Source organism: Chlamydotis macqueenii, chromosome 4, assembly GCF_036417535.1.
Source record: "Chlamydotis macqueenii isolate bChlMac1 chromosome 4, bChlMac1.mat, whole genome shotgun sequence".
Taxonomy (NCBI): Eukaryota; Metazoa; Chordata; class Aves; order Otidiformes; family Otididae; genus Chlamydotis; species Chlamydotis macqueenii.
Window position 1 is genome coordinate 3,716,784 of NC_141559.1, and position 14,063 is coordinate 3,730,846.

Sequence of the window (14,063 nt, forward strand, 5' to 3'; positions counted from 1 at the left end):
GCTTACATAATTATATTAATTGATTGTTTCAACACAAACATGGAAGCGGGTTATGCTTTCCCCAAACCAAGTCACAAGTGGAACGAGTCCCTTGGCACTGCATTTCTAGGACAATGCTGTTGTAAAAAAAAAAAACAAAAAACAAAAAAAAACAAAAACAAAAACAAAACAAAAACCAAAAAAGGAGGAAAAAAAAAAGCAAAGAAAAAATGTACAATAGTACATATAGTTTTGTAGTAAACCAGTATCTGAAGAGATTCAGTTTTCCTTCTTTTATTAAAGCATGTACAGCTTTATAAAATATAAACCTTCCGAAGGTCAAGTTCAAAAACTTAGAAGAGGCTTTGCTAATTCTAAAGACAACAGCCAAAATACCATTGCTTGTAGAAGGTACGTGTTTTATTTTACCTCAACAGTTTTAGCCTTGGGAGGTGAATCATGAACTCGAGTAACATGTTCTGTGTAAGCCCAGCAGCATCCACCGTGTCAACTGAAGACTCCTCCTCTGATGGGAATGCTCTCGTTCAGCCCATGTTCTATGAGTTTGATGTCCTCCAAGTCATCCTTTATAATGCTAATTAGGTGACTCAGGCCTTCTTGCTGCTGCTTCAGATGCTGCAGATAGTTTAAAAACCAGCATGAGCATAGTTCAACCTCACAGATTTCAATTAACATTTCTCAAAAGGTGCCATGTCTGGTGGCTTTTCAGGCACGCTGAAAAGCCTGGCATAATTTCGTTAGAAGGAAACAGAGAACAATAAAAAGGACTTCCATCATCAAACAATTACAAGAACATGACATTCTAGATACACATCCCAAGTTTTAGGGCATAGCTGGCTCAAATATTAAGTTCAAAGAATTCTACCCAGTAATACTTACTTGCTTGATTTCCCTTAAGAGGTCTGCATCTATGTAATAGCGCTCTTCAGCCCGCACTGCTCCAAAGTGGTTTTGCATTCTGATCTGGGACATGAGCTCATTCAGTCTGCCCTGGGAAGAGAAACAGGCTGAAATCAAACGCAACTCTCATACATCTGTCAGAGCTCCAGCATGGACCACTCCTCGAGTCACTAGGGAAAGAAGAATTGCTGCTCATTCTTTTTTTTTTTTTTTGAAGATATGCAAAGGGCAAGCAACTCCATTACTGCTAAGAACTCAAAAATACTTATATAACTATCAGCCATGCAGCAAAGAGAATGATGCTACAACCTAGTAACAATGCTTCTCCTCTGAAGACTTTCCACAACAAATATATATATATGTGCATGGTTTGGAAAACTTGCATTCTTTTCTCAGGAAAAAACAGAGTTGTTGGCAAAATACTAATAACTACTCACCTTGAACTGCGTGGGTGCGTTAAGTTCACACTGAATTGTATCTAACTGTACACGAAGCTGCTCTTCATCTGCTTGAATGGCATAGCCGCTTTTCCTTTGGATCTCCTGCTTTATTAACACCTACAAAAGAAGCCTTTGAGGTTCGTTAGTGAAGACTTTGCCCATCTCTTTCCCCAGCAGCCCATCCACATGTCTTTTTGCTCTTCCTCCCACATGTCTCTCATCAGATTTATTCTCAGAGCAGTCCCATGTCTTCTGAGCAAGTGAGAGGGAAGGTTCCCAAAGCAGTAAGACAAGCTGCACACCTGAACAGCTCACAGCTCTGCCTGTTACTTAAAACAATACAATTTAGATGAAGTCAGAATATTATTTTCAACAGTGGCCATGCACAAGATTGCACAGTTTGCCTTCTAACACTAGAATGTGTGTCAGAATGAGTTATTTAGACTATCCATGTTACCTGTAAGGTTCTGTGAGAAAGCGCCATCAGTTTCCTTTTGTACTGTGCAATTTTTGCCATAGTTGTCGTTTGGTTTTTCTGCAGCTCACTGATATCTTCTGATATTATCTGCAGAAGAGACGGAGTCAGTTGGCAGTCATAAGAGTTTATGGTAACAGAACACTGACAGTTTCAAAACAGGACTCAGCTCAGCAACTTGGTGTCCTTGCCAAAGAGGCTTTTAGAAAGCTTTTTGTTAAACCTCTACTGTTCTGGTTTCTATTTATTTTCATATCTAACTGGAATTTTCATAAAGTATCAGAAAACTGGGTGCCCAAATTAGAAACTGTGCCAGGACAACTTAATTCAGCTGGTTTGAATTAGCCTATAACAACACAGCTAGCTTGAACCTGAAAAAAAACCTGTAAGCTAAAACACACTGCTCAGTTTTTGGCCAAAAGATATAATTAAGGAATATATTAAGAAATATTGATAAAGCCCCATGAACATGGTTCCAGTTTCAGTTTTCGAGGCATGGCTCATTTAATAGCACGTCCTTTGTGAACAGCAAGAAGTCATGATAAAGACGAGAAACTTTACGTCTAATCGAGTTTGATGCTGTTTGGTCATCTGATCTTGGACCTTCAATCTTCTCAACAGTTCCTTGAAGCCCACCATTGGCACAGGAATAAGCCTACAAGAACAAAAATATTTCTTACAACATCTTTTTATATTAGGCACATGGTATGGATGAATAATTATTAATATAATCTAATCTAAAGTTACAGATGATCTCGGCCTATTATAAATTAAGATAATACATAAACATATATTGTTCAGCTAAGTTCTACAGTCCTCACTATTCCAAACAACCTGTTCCTTTTTCATAAAGAAATCAGCCTAAGTTATCTGTAACCACTGGACCGTAGAAGGATACATCACTCTCAATTGCAGGAATACAGGGAAAAAAAATCATAGTGGTTGCACAAAAAAGTCACAGTAACTAGTCCATATAATAGAGGACACCACAACTCCAAGTAATGCAAGTAAGGCTCTTTATCCTGACAACCCTTAAGCACCTAAAGGGGTAAAGCGATTAGGCAGGTGTTTCTGGTAATCCTCACTGTTTCAAATGAGATCAGCACTTGACAGTTATTCTCCCATAAGTTTCTTACAAGTTACCTGAAGGGTACCACACAATATTATATATTCATCCCCTTTCTAAGTCTTTTTGTAATACTTGGACAGATTGTTAGACTTACTTGTCAGGATCAGGATTGTCAACTTTAGCTTGTTCCCATATAATAGGATCAACACCTTAAAAAAACAAAAAACAAAAAACCCCTAAGTTTTTAGTATGGATAGATCTGAATAGATATCACATCTTAGAGCTGTTAAGCAGGAAAAAAATACTAGGAAATACACAAACCCTATGAACTATGCTAACCTGAATGATTGTTATACAACTTAAGGTTAATTAAACAAGGGTAAATCTTAAAAGTCTTGGCCCTGGACAGTGGCATTAAGTTCAGTCCAAAAGGCTGACGAGCACTTCTACCAGCTTGAAAGCATGGGAAAGGAACAACCCACAGGTGATCAAATTGGACAATCTGTACTTCAATGGGTAAAATTCCTGTCATTTCCACCATACGCTGGGTTCATCTTTACTCTTCAAGTTGCTTATTGTATTAAAAAAAGAAAATTAGAAAACCCAGTAATTAAGTGATCAAAGTACAAAACCAGTTGGCAAAATATTCCCAGTAAGAATTATCATGGTTCCTAACAGGATTTGTCTAAGGATTTTCTCTGTCGACACAAGAGTTGCTTGTTTTGCCATGAACTGCTTCATCAGGTAAACACGTAAAATAAAAGCAGCCTCACGGTACATGTACATCAGTGTCATGATGAAAGTTACCACATTCTTCAAACCTCACTGCACACCAGATCAGTGTATAAAATGCACATATCTAGGTATGCTAGGAAAAAAAACAAAGCAATACTGATAAGGAAGCAATTGACTTTCTGACCAGAGAGAGACATGCAAAAAAGAAAACCAAACAAAAAAAATGCTGGTAATTTAACAATTTCAGGCCAGCTTAAAGAGGAGACCAGAACAGCCAGCTACTATAACATTCCCAACTGCACAGAGCTCCAGGTCATTCCTTGTAAAACATACCTTTGTACCAAAACTCATCTCTCAAAATGTGACTGCTTCTCTAGAGCTCAACACTAACACCTCTTCTTGCACATCTTACTGCTTGTTGAGCCAGCCTACAAACTCAAGCTTCCTTCTCAGTCATGGACTAACAAGCTGCGCCCAAGCACTGTTACACAGGCCTTAGGATACACCTCCGTTTTTAAAGAAAGCCAGCTTGCTTGTGCACAGAGCAAGTGCTTCTCCCTGACACTGCAGCAGCTGGAAGACACTGCTGCTTGTCTCTGATTTTTCCGCAAGAGCTGGCCAAGTTCCTTATGCAATCCAGATAGCCTACCCTTTGCTGTGTACGTCAGAGTGCCTGGAAAACTCCTGTAGTTTTAAAACGTGTTTCCAGTGGGGCGACACTTGCATTTTTCCCAGAGACCCAAAAAAGCCCCAGCAGAGGCCCTGCGCAGCCCAAGACCACATACCAGCAGGAGGGTTCTGCAGGAGCTGCTTGACTTGTGCCGGGGAAAGCTCCGTTCTGGCCATAGAGAGGCTGACCCCCAGCTGCTGCAGGGATGATTTTATGTTGGCTTGTTCAAAGTGGGCATAGAGGGTTGTTGCAGGAACTCTCCTCGAAGTGCCGTTGGGTGAGCGCTCAACGACGTAAATGATCACTTCTGTCCTGAGCAAGACACAATGTGTACTGTCAGAAAAAAGTCAGCAGCTTATAGAAACGAACTCAATAAAGAACAAACCTAAATCAAAGTTACCACTTCTCCCAGAGAACCAGTCAATCTAGGGTTTAACACAGCAAGGCAGGAAGAGGGAAGGTATAAATACCCTACAAAATTACATTCTTCCCCTCATCCCCAGTTTGAACAACCATATCATATGGTGATACTAGCGCTACATTAAGAATAACCTAAAACCTTTGGTCTTTAAGAAAGAATGAAAAAACTGTGGGAAATTAAGAAGCAGAAGTGTCAGTGTGCTGAAGTACTTCAGGCAGACTAGCCTGAGGCCCCCAAACAAGTCAAAGCAGACAGCACTCTGACATAACACACACAGAACGAGCCGGCTCAGCTGTCCTTGGAACAGCTTTCCCCATGGAAACAAACACTTGTGATACGAAACACTGCAAAGACCCTATTATTATACACTCAATGCCCGTCTGTCTCTCACAGCACCAACTGAAGAATACCTCATAGCTCCTAAAATACTACGTATTTCTGCCACCCTCAAGGACAGGGTCCTCATCTCCAACTTTTGCTGCTTAGCAGGTTCTGGAGAAGCCTATTTCCTCACCTGAGCTGAGGTTCTCAGCTGTGGACTCTAGCCAAAGCAAGTAACATACACAGGAAAAATACTGGACTTAACACCTTAAGAAAAAGCAACATGAATGAATGAGACACAAAATCAAACTCAGGATGAACAGATAGAAAATCAAGGAGAAAGAAAGACAGAATAGAGTAACCTTTTATTAGATACAATATCAGATGAAAAGGTAAAACTGCATAAAGCTCACATACTGGTCATCTGGCATCGTTTTAACACCTTCTACGTTGACAGTGAGGGTCTGGTTTCCTCCCAGAATTTTGTGTAGTGATTCTACAAGCTGCTGCTGCTGGCTTCGAATATCTATTTCTTTTCTGTTGAAGACCAAAACCACAAAGCCATCTTCATCTTTGTTGTTGGGCATTAAACTGTAACCCACAGCCTGCAAATGAACAAACAAAAACGAGGGATATATTGCTTACCAAAAGCTTATCTATGTGGCATGAAGGGGAGGAGCTAAACTCCTCAATTTTTAGAGCAACTGGTTCAAAATGTAAGTTACAACTTATTCAGAGATGCAGAAACATAAATTCAACCCCCCTTGAAAATCTTCTCTCACAAGGGCATCAGTAGAGTAGCTTTTGAAACAGTTCAGATTTTTATATAAAATCTTATTAGCATCCATTCCCTGTCTTAAAAAAACCCCACAGCTATGGATTGGGAGATGCCAACTCAGCAGGGTATTTATGCTACTTCAGAGCTGATATCAATCAATCAGGAACATTTTACAAATTTACACTTTTTCTAAGTTGCAGAAAGAACCAGAGGATCAGACTTCAATACAGAAAAAAAATTACTCAAGTTCCACAAGAGTTTCACAAGATTACATTTCCATATGTCTGAACGAAAAACAGTTACTGACATAACCTAGCTGAAAGATAAGCCAACCATAAATCTTTATGGATTCCTTAGCATTTACCTACTGTAGATCCAGACAGTTTGCCTGGCAGTACAACTCAAAACATGGACACGGAATATTTTTACTAGCTAAGACGTGCATCAAGTAAGGTTCTCACACAAGAATTTGGGACAGCCAATTTTCCTTGTGTTAGCAAGGGTCATGGTTTCTTTGCAAAATTGCTTATAAAGTTTAATGTTACCTTCATCCTTGCTATGATAAAGCTGCAGTAAGGTTAAATGTTTAATTTAGCATCATAATCTAATAAAGGAACATTTGTTGCCATCTGTGCGAATTAACAGCGTGCTTTCCCCATTTCAAAAAAACCCTGTCAGCTCCACTGTAAACTCCACATGACTTGTAAGAAAGACCTAAACCGGTAACTCAGGGTAAGCAAAGGCAGAGTGGCAGTTTTCATCTCTTCTTGCCTATGAACTGCCACACCAACATATCACTGGTGACATGCTGGACAGTGGGTGCTCTTTAAGCCTGGGCACTGCATGTGAGTGGGTGACTGCGCCTTTCCCCTTGTACAAGTGCAGCTGAAGAGAGAAGTGAGCTGGGAATGTGCCCAAGAGCCCGGTCCTACTTAGCAGAGGGTAATTCCCTGCGATGGTGAGCCCTGCAGAATCAGCCTTCTTTGGCTGGGCTGCCCTGTCACGGAGCACAGCAATGACAGCTAAGGAAGAATTTGGTTTTAAGCACATCCCTTTCACTTTTGGATTTGTGAGTGAGGCCCATGCTGTGGGGAAAGACTTGCCAGTACATGGAAGACAAAATTTCGTTACATGCAAAATAGCACTAAGGCCACGCATACATGACTCCTCTGGTATTTCTGTATAAAATAAATAAATCTTTCACAATTTCTCTATGCAATTAAGTATTCTCAAACTGTAACAGATTTTTTACTTCACTGTAGTCCTTGAAGTCACGCCCTGTATCACATACCTTCAAAGTACACTTTTCTTGGTTAAGAGCTGCATGCTTCTCATTTGTTCTAGAGTTGGAATTGTGTACAAGTGGATTCCTTGAACACCTGTGAAACCCTTCCAGTAATGCTTCACTCTTATCAGATATCTGATGCTTACAAAGGCAAGAAACCAACTAGCTCGTGATGCTGTGCTCCGATACCTGTGCTACCAGCTTCTCCACTGTTTTCTTAGCCACCTGCCACTGCTAGCATAGACTGAACTTTGCAGCGTTTCACGTAAGGTTCATGAATTCACGGCATTAGTAATACTCAAGTCATAGGGACAAAAGTCAACCTAGTACTGTCTAACTTGAAAGGAAGACTTCTCCTTTTGGTAAATGAAACTCTGAAATACCCGATTTAGCATCACACAACTTAGACTTAGCAATTTTTCAAAGCTCAGAAAACTCTAAAGCCATTTCAGGCAACAGCTTACAAGAAGGTAAGCTTTCAGGTGCATTATCAACAACACACCCAAGGTAACAACTAGGAAGTAATGCAACCAAAGCCAAACATTTCTTACGTAGGCACTCAGTTGCTGCAAAGATGTTATAAAAGTGTTACCATGTGCATAATCAAAACTAGTCTAATTACGTATTAACCTACATTCAGGTTAGAAAGTTTGCACTTCAAAGAGTCAGGCTGGGAAAGGAGAGTATTGCCGTGCCTGATCCGAATCCCCTTTTAAGTCTGCAGCTTAGCAAGAAAGTCAGCAGGCGTGAGATTTGCGGAGGATGAAGAGCGACATATTCTCTGTTGACAGGAGAGGCAAGATCTGGAACTACTAAAGACATCATACATGGAATGGAGTCAGCTTTAGCACTGGCAAGGATAAAGGCAGAAGAAAGCTGGTGCATTTAAAATGGTTTGCAGGGGCCAGGTTCACAGAGGGTTTTTCTAATGTAGGCAAGGCAATGATGAAGGACTCATTCCAGATGTTAACAGTTTCTTTCAAATGTGAAGGTTATTTTTAATAGCTTCTCTAATATTGTAGCCTAAACAAATACACATTCAAATTCATTTCCAGAGATGGTTCAACCATAAACACACACTCATCTGAACGCTATCACAGAAAAATGTTACTTTCATGATCCACATATGCACTCATTATCCAGTATCTCCACATCTTCAAATCTTTCATGCATGCATTAGATTTGTGTACATTACCTTGAAAAACACTGTTTCAGAATAATTTTAACGGTAACAAAATCTGATTCAACCCTCGTGAGACACTCGAACACTCAGCAAGCAGAGTAACTGCTTCAGGACTGCTTGTGGGCAGTTGAACAATTCCATACCTTAAATCTGCAAAAGGGGTTTTCCTGCGTGAACTCCACTGGAGCAATGTTATTGTTGAAGTACCCTTTGCCTGTTCCCCAGAAGGCCTGAAGCTGGTTCCATTTTGCCAAAATAGCATCTCGCTCATCTCCTAAGAGTGTCGGAGCCGAGAGGGCGCTGGCTGTGTTGATGAGCTGATTTGACTGGGTGGGTGCTTGAGTAGGCTGGCCGAACAAGCCGCTTCCTAATGCTGTGTTGGATTAAGAAAAATTATTTAACTCCTTTACCAACCAAAACAGACTCGCTTGCTAACACGTACCATCTGCGTATCGTTGGTATCATGTCTTTTCACATTTTGAGAAGCAAAATAAATGCACAGAATAAATAAATAAATAAAAAATCAGACAATGTTTGTTAGAAGTGTCTTTTTACACTCTATCTTCCTGAGCAACAGAAATTCCTGAATGTTGATTCAGAAGAAAAGATTTATTCTCTTTTTCTTTAAAAGAGATGTTTATACTGACGCAGGACATGATCTGGCACCTTCGATATCTAAATCTGAAGGTCAGACTTGTTATAAATTCAGCAGACTTGGAGCCTGCAGCTGGTCACTATCTAACTCACACTGAAACTAACCTCAGCACTGTTTTCCTCCCCTTTCTAGTAACGCTATTACTGCCAGCATCAGCTCTGTAACTGCTTTGTACCACTGCCAAACCGAAGGGGTGCATATTTGTAGTCAGCAGCTCAAGGGTGAAGGTGAAGGTCAGAAACTTGCTTGAGCTCTAGTTTAAGAAAAAAGCAAGGACTGCAAATGTAGGCATGCCAAAAGCTAAATTTCTGAGCAGTCTCCAGCAATCAAGAGAAAAAGTGTAACAGCCTCCTTGTATAACATACTACTGTGCTACTACTTGTGTGTCCGTTGCAGCCTTACGCTTTTATTCCTAGGGAAGCAGTAAATCAAGAGAAGGCCATACTTACTGGTCTGTTGCTGCTGGGTACCGAAGCCTCCAAAGCCTAGCCCAGTTCCCAACCCACTACCCAAGCCAGTTCCAGTTCCCGTGCCAAAACTAGTACCAAATCCAAAGCCTTTATTCTGGGTAGCACCAAAGAGTCCTGGGAAGATAAGCAAAGAATTATTGAGAAAAAATAGAGAATAGTACCTGCGAAATGCAAAACACTATTGTTAAGGGCTGATGCTCTACTGTTCATTCTAAAGCAGATACTTTCAGTCTGGTGCTCTCTTACCGCTGGTGCCTGTATTGGTGGGAGCAGAAAAACTGAATGTTGGTCCTGCAGTGGTGGTGGTTGTCCCAAAGCCTCCAAATGCACCTAACAAACAAAAGTTTGCAAGTGAGAGAGAGATGGCACATTGTGAGCGGCAGCTGCACATAACATGACAATAAACTGCACGCTGCAAGGGGTGTTACGAGAGAAGATGTTGACAGATGGAGGTATCATGTTACAAGCATGTAGTTTACAGTGATCATGGGTATCGAGTTCATTGTCTGAGGAAACGGAGGAGAAAACATGAACCAAAAAGCCAATACATGTATGGTCTGTCAAGAAAGCAAATAAAAAAGCTGCAGTTAACTAATATCCTGTTCCTTTACCAGCAGGATGTACGTTCCATAGTGACAGACACAACTAACACTAGTATTTCTCAGATTCATTCTCAGGAATACTTCCAGTCAATGCTTTTGCTAAGTGTTTAACAAATCATCTGATGTTTTGTGAGCTTCTTCAGTGTTCCTAACCTCTTAGGAGCAAAAAGAGAAACAAATCAAGCAAAGCCTGAGGCTAGGGTGCACACAAATGCTGTGCCTACGTGGGAATGCCGTCACAGCAACAATTTCTTTCTACTTACAGGTAAAATTCTACAAGGTCTTTTTTTTTTTTTTTTAAGCCTAGTTTCCCTACCATCATCCCCATTAAATCTCATTTTGAGGTTCAACTGCTGTCAGAGGAAGACAGATGGAAAAGCAATCAGACTTCCACAGATAAGCAAGCAAATCAAGTCACTGGCTAGCAGGCAGAGATCTGAGTGAGGGCCTGAGCTCGACTGTGCCAGACAAAGCCCTGAGAAACCCATCTTCCCATCTGCCCCCTTAGGAGAGGTGTCTCAGTACGGGGCGGCTGTGTGGAGAGCAAGGCTACAGGCTTGAACGCCACCGCACCACCTCTTTGCTACAGTGGTGCCAATGCCCCATTGGCCCAAGGCGCAGCCTCTGGACATCCGACTAGCCCTGGAGAAGCAAGTCAAAGTACTCATTGTACTCAAGCATTTCAAACTGTTCTCACATGCATTCAAATGAAGAAAGACAGTCTGCTACAAAGGATTTGTCCACAAGATGCTGCCACTGCTAACTCACATGTCCAGAGCAAAAGAAAAAAAGAAAAAAAAAAAAAAAAAAAAAGTCTCTTCAGATTTCTTACACTTACCATCCTCTAGCAAACATAAAAATTAAAAAGCTTAAACCAAAGCTGACATGCAATCACATTTTATTTTCATTCAGCAAACATCTTAATGTGAGTGGATACAGGAAGTTGTTCCCTGTAACGTTTGCGTTTCAGTCCTACCAGCGAGTGAGAAACTCTAGCGGGAGTACCATCAGATGACGCAATTTTTAGGTAGTTTCGTGCTCACAGAAGTCTTGAAACAGGATTTAAGAGCGCAAACTGCTAAACAAAATTAAGTATCCAAGTTCACTTCTGGAGTAGTTCAATTTCAGCTAACAAAAATACAGTCCAATAGCATTCATACCAAACAAAACCAAAATCAGTCTTGAGTGCACAAACAGGTAAGAGTATGCTGACACAGGGAGCAATGACACAGTGGAATGAATAGAATTCCTATACGAGCAGCGGCAACGAGACCCCATGGCTAATTCTACACAAGTAAAAGCATTACAAATCCGTACAGTTAAACATCTTAATACAAAATGGAAAGGATTTAACTTGAAATTACATCAGCTGATTGCTCAGAACTGATTGATCTAGACGGGGCCATGAGTAGTTTTCCTAGTCAATATCCAGTGCACACATCACGCCCAGGACTCTCCCAGAAGCGCAGAGAATCTCTTCAGGAGAGCCCGGGATGCGTGCTACTTCAGGGTGCAGAACAGCATTTAGGAAACAGAGATCGCAGCGAGGGCTGTTCACTCTGTGCTGATCGTATAAAATTTGTTTCTCCACAGAAACTATTGAGGTGTAGTGCATTCATGACAGCCAACGGAAGGTCAATGAGGAGACAGAGGGGAAGATGAAAAACATGACTGCAGCAGTCCAAGAATCTCACGTCAGGAAACGTGGCGTTAGGGACCAGCTCTGCAATTGCTCGTGACTGCCCGGACCTGAACGGAGAATTTTGCTAAGAAAACGAGGCTTAATTTTAGCCTGGGTCAGACTGGCAGTTTACCATAATTCATTTCCATTTCAGAAACTGACTATTTCATACACGGTTATTTTTCCCCAAGAGCTATTTCTTGAGAATTTAATAGGCAGAACCCCCTACAAGCCTATGGTTTTCAAACCCATTCTACTTTCAGAGCTTTTATCTCCAGCCTTCACTGGGTATGAAGATTAGTACTAAATATAGATTCACGGTTAGGAGTGCAATTCTTGGACCCCTGCTATCAACATTTATTACAGAATGAGTACTTATGCATTATCTACCTGCACTTGCCAGACTGTTACCAAAATTGAATGGTGGAGTTGAGGTAGTAGAAACACCGAAATTCCCAATATTAAAATTCACTGCAGGACTAGCAGTTAATCCGAAACCCCCAAAATTAAACCCACTGGCAGTGGAGTTTGTAGTTTCAAGCCCACCAAATCCTGACAAGCGGGAAGCAGAAAAAGAGCAAGGTAACATTAGTTCTAAGTAAAAGGTAGGTTCAGGAAAGAAAAGCTAAAGTTTTTTTTTCCATCACCACAGACAAGACAGGCATAGTTAGAAACAAGAAAATGATATTAACTGGCATTAAACATTATTTATTGAAAACGAAGAGGACTGTTAAAAGCTTTCTGTTTAATCCACTCTCCCTACGTCATTGCTGAAAGCATGTTACTTTTCAACTATACAGCATATAAAGCAGCTAACATTTTCCCCATTTTATTTCAAAGCTATACATGAAAATACCCATGTGACTCAACATTCCCATTAAGAGTAATTTTTAACCACCTAGGATTGCTCGATACAGCTGCATTTGGACTAGCGTAGCACAATTTTTTCATGAGCTATCAGGAAAACAAGAATAAACCATCTCCATGCTAATACCATACCCATATTGGAGCAGCGATAGCAGAATAACCACAAAATACAACTCCAGCAGCTGAGGGGCACCACACCTGCAGTAAATACTCCAGGGTAGACTTTTCCTTATTCGCTAAATCTGTCCACTCCAGCACTTGCTGGTGTCTTACCTGACGCATCCAGGTTTTCCAGTGCTAGGAAAAATGGGCTAATACAGCGGTTCCCTGATTCCCTCCCCAGGAGCAGCTGAGAACAGGTTCATGCTAGACAGACAGACAATGGGAAGTCCCACAATTCCTTCTAATATTGGTCTGTGAGCATAACAAACCTTGTAACAGCATACAGACAGTGTAAGATTATATTTTACTTCACGATGGGGCCAGAAAGTCTGCCTCTAAAACACTCAGAGACAGAGTGAAAGTTCATGGTGCATAGTCCAGGCCAACTGCAGCGAAGACGAGCCCTGTCCACAGGACATACTCAGAGCGCCTACTCTAAAGAATTATTTTACTAAGGGAGAGCAAGGAAGGCTCTGGTTTACATTTCACCAAGACTGACAATCAATTGACAGCAGGAAAACGTCTTTCTTCCGTTACAAGGTAAGCACTGTCTCTCACAGTGCTCACCAGCTAACTTCCCAAAGCGCCTCACCCACAGAGGATCAGCACTGCAATAAAAACTGATGATCCCAGTGCCCAGGCAGCATTTTAACCAGGCACCACCGTGCCTCACCCCACCACAAGCTCCCTAAGAGCAACCGACTCTTCCTCGGACAGCCCTGGGGGGCCTCCCGACAGGGACCCGCCGCCACCGCGCAGGAGCTGTTCAGGCGGGAAGAATTTTAAAAAAAAGAAAAAGAAAAAAAAAAAATAGAAACGAACAAAACTGGGCCGGTACGGGGAGGAAAGGAAAACGGGCGGGAGAAGGCAGCGGGGAAAGCTCGCACCTCACCGGCTCCACCGAGAAGAGGCGAGAGGAGCCGGCCGCACCCAGCCCCGCCCGGAGCCGCTCCGCGCGGCTCCCAACGGCGGGCGGGGGGCCCCGCGCGACCCGCGACCGTTGGGGATCGGCCCCCATCACCCAGCGCCTGGCGGGGAGAGAAAAAGGCTCCTACCCCTTCTCCCACCTCCCCTCCCGCCCGGGCTCCTCCGCGCTCACCCGTGGGGTTGGCGGCACCGGCTCCCGCCGTCGCCCCGAAGTTGAAAGCCATGAGCTGCTCGTTGGCGGGGGGAGAAGAAGGGCGGGAAGCGCGTGCGGGCCCGGGCAGAAACAAACGGACGGCACTTCCGGCGGCAGCCGTTAAGCGCTTCCGGGTGGTGCGGCTTCCCGCCTCGGGCTGTACCACTACGCGCAGGCGCGGGGGGAGACACACCGTAGCCGAGAGAGGGGGGCGGGAACACTTAAAAAA

The 14,063-nt window shown here is 42.4% G+C and overlaps 1 protein-coding gene across 4 annotated transcripts; it reads right to left on the reverse strand.

Annotated features, from left to right (window-relative positions):
- Positions 1-257: 257 nt before the first annotated feature.
- Positions 258-13,931, reverse strand: NUP54 (nucleoporin 54). 4 transcript variants are annotated; one of them, XM_086746481.1, is made up of 13 exons: positions 13,814-13,912; positions 12,076-12,237; positions 9,649-9,732; positions 9,382-9,516; positions 8,421-8,650; positions 5,449-5,636; positions 4,405-4,601; positions 3,039-3,093; positions 2,377-2,470; positions 1,798-1,905; positions 1,338-1,457; positions 880-990; positions 258-615 (listed from the first exon to the last, which is right to left on the reverse strand). In XM_086746481.1, the coding sequence occupies exons 1-13, from the start codon at positions 13,863-13,865 to the stop codon at positions 487-489; spliced, it is 1,665 nt and encodes a 554-aa protein (XP_086602607.1). In that variant the 5' UTR covers positions 13,866-13,912; the 3' UTR covers positions 258-486. The 4 variants fall into 4 exon arrangements, 3 of the variants coding, with proteins under 3 accessions (XP_086602607.1, XP_086602605.1, XP_086602606.1); XM_086746479.1 differs by lacking the exon at positions 12,076-12,237 and having other exon boundaries at positions 13,814-13,931; XM_086746480.1 differs by lacking the exons at positions 9,382-9,516; positions 12,076-12,237; positions 13,814-13,912 and adding an exon at positions 12,826-12,918 and having other exon boundaries at positions 9,564-9,732.
- Between the last annotated feature and the right edge of the window lie 132 nt (positions 13,932-14,063).

Excerpts from the sequence above, each read along its gene's own strand:
- NUP54 (XM_086746481.1), bottom strand. The coding sequence starts at position 13,865 with ATGGCTTTCAACTTCGGGGCGACGGCGGGAGCCGGTGCCGCCAACCCC. Across the intron at positions 5,637-8,420 it reads ACCCCTTTTGCAGATTTAAG|GCTGTGGGTTACAGTTTAAT; the intron begins GTATGGAATTGT and ends GTTCATTTGCAG. Across the intron at positions 1,906-2,376 it reads AGCATCAAACTCGATTAGAC|ATAATATCAGAAGATATCAG; the intron begins GTAAAGTTTCTC and ends TCTCTTCTGCAG.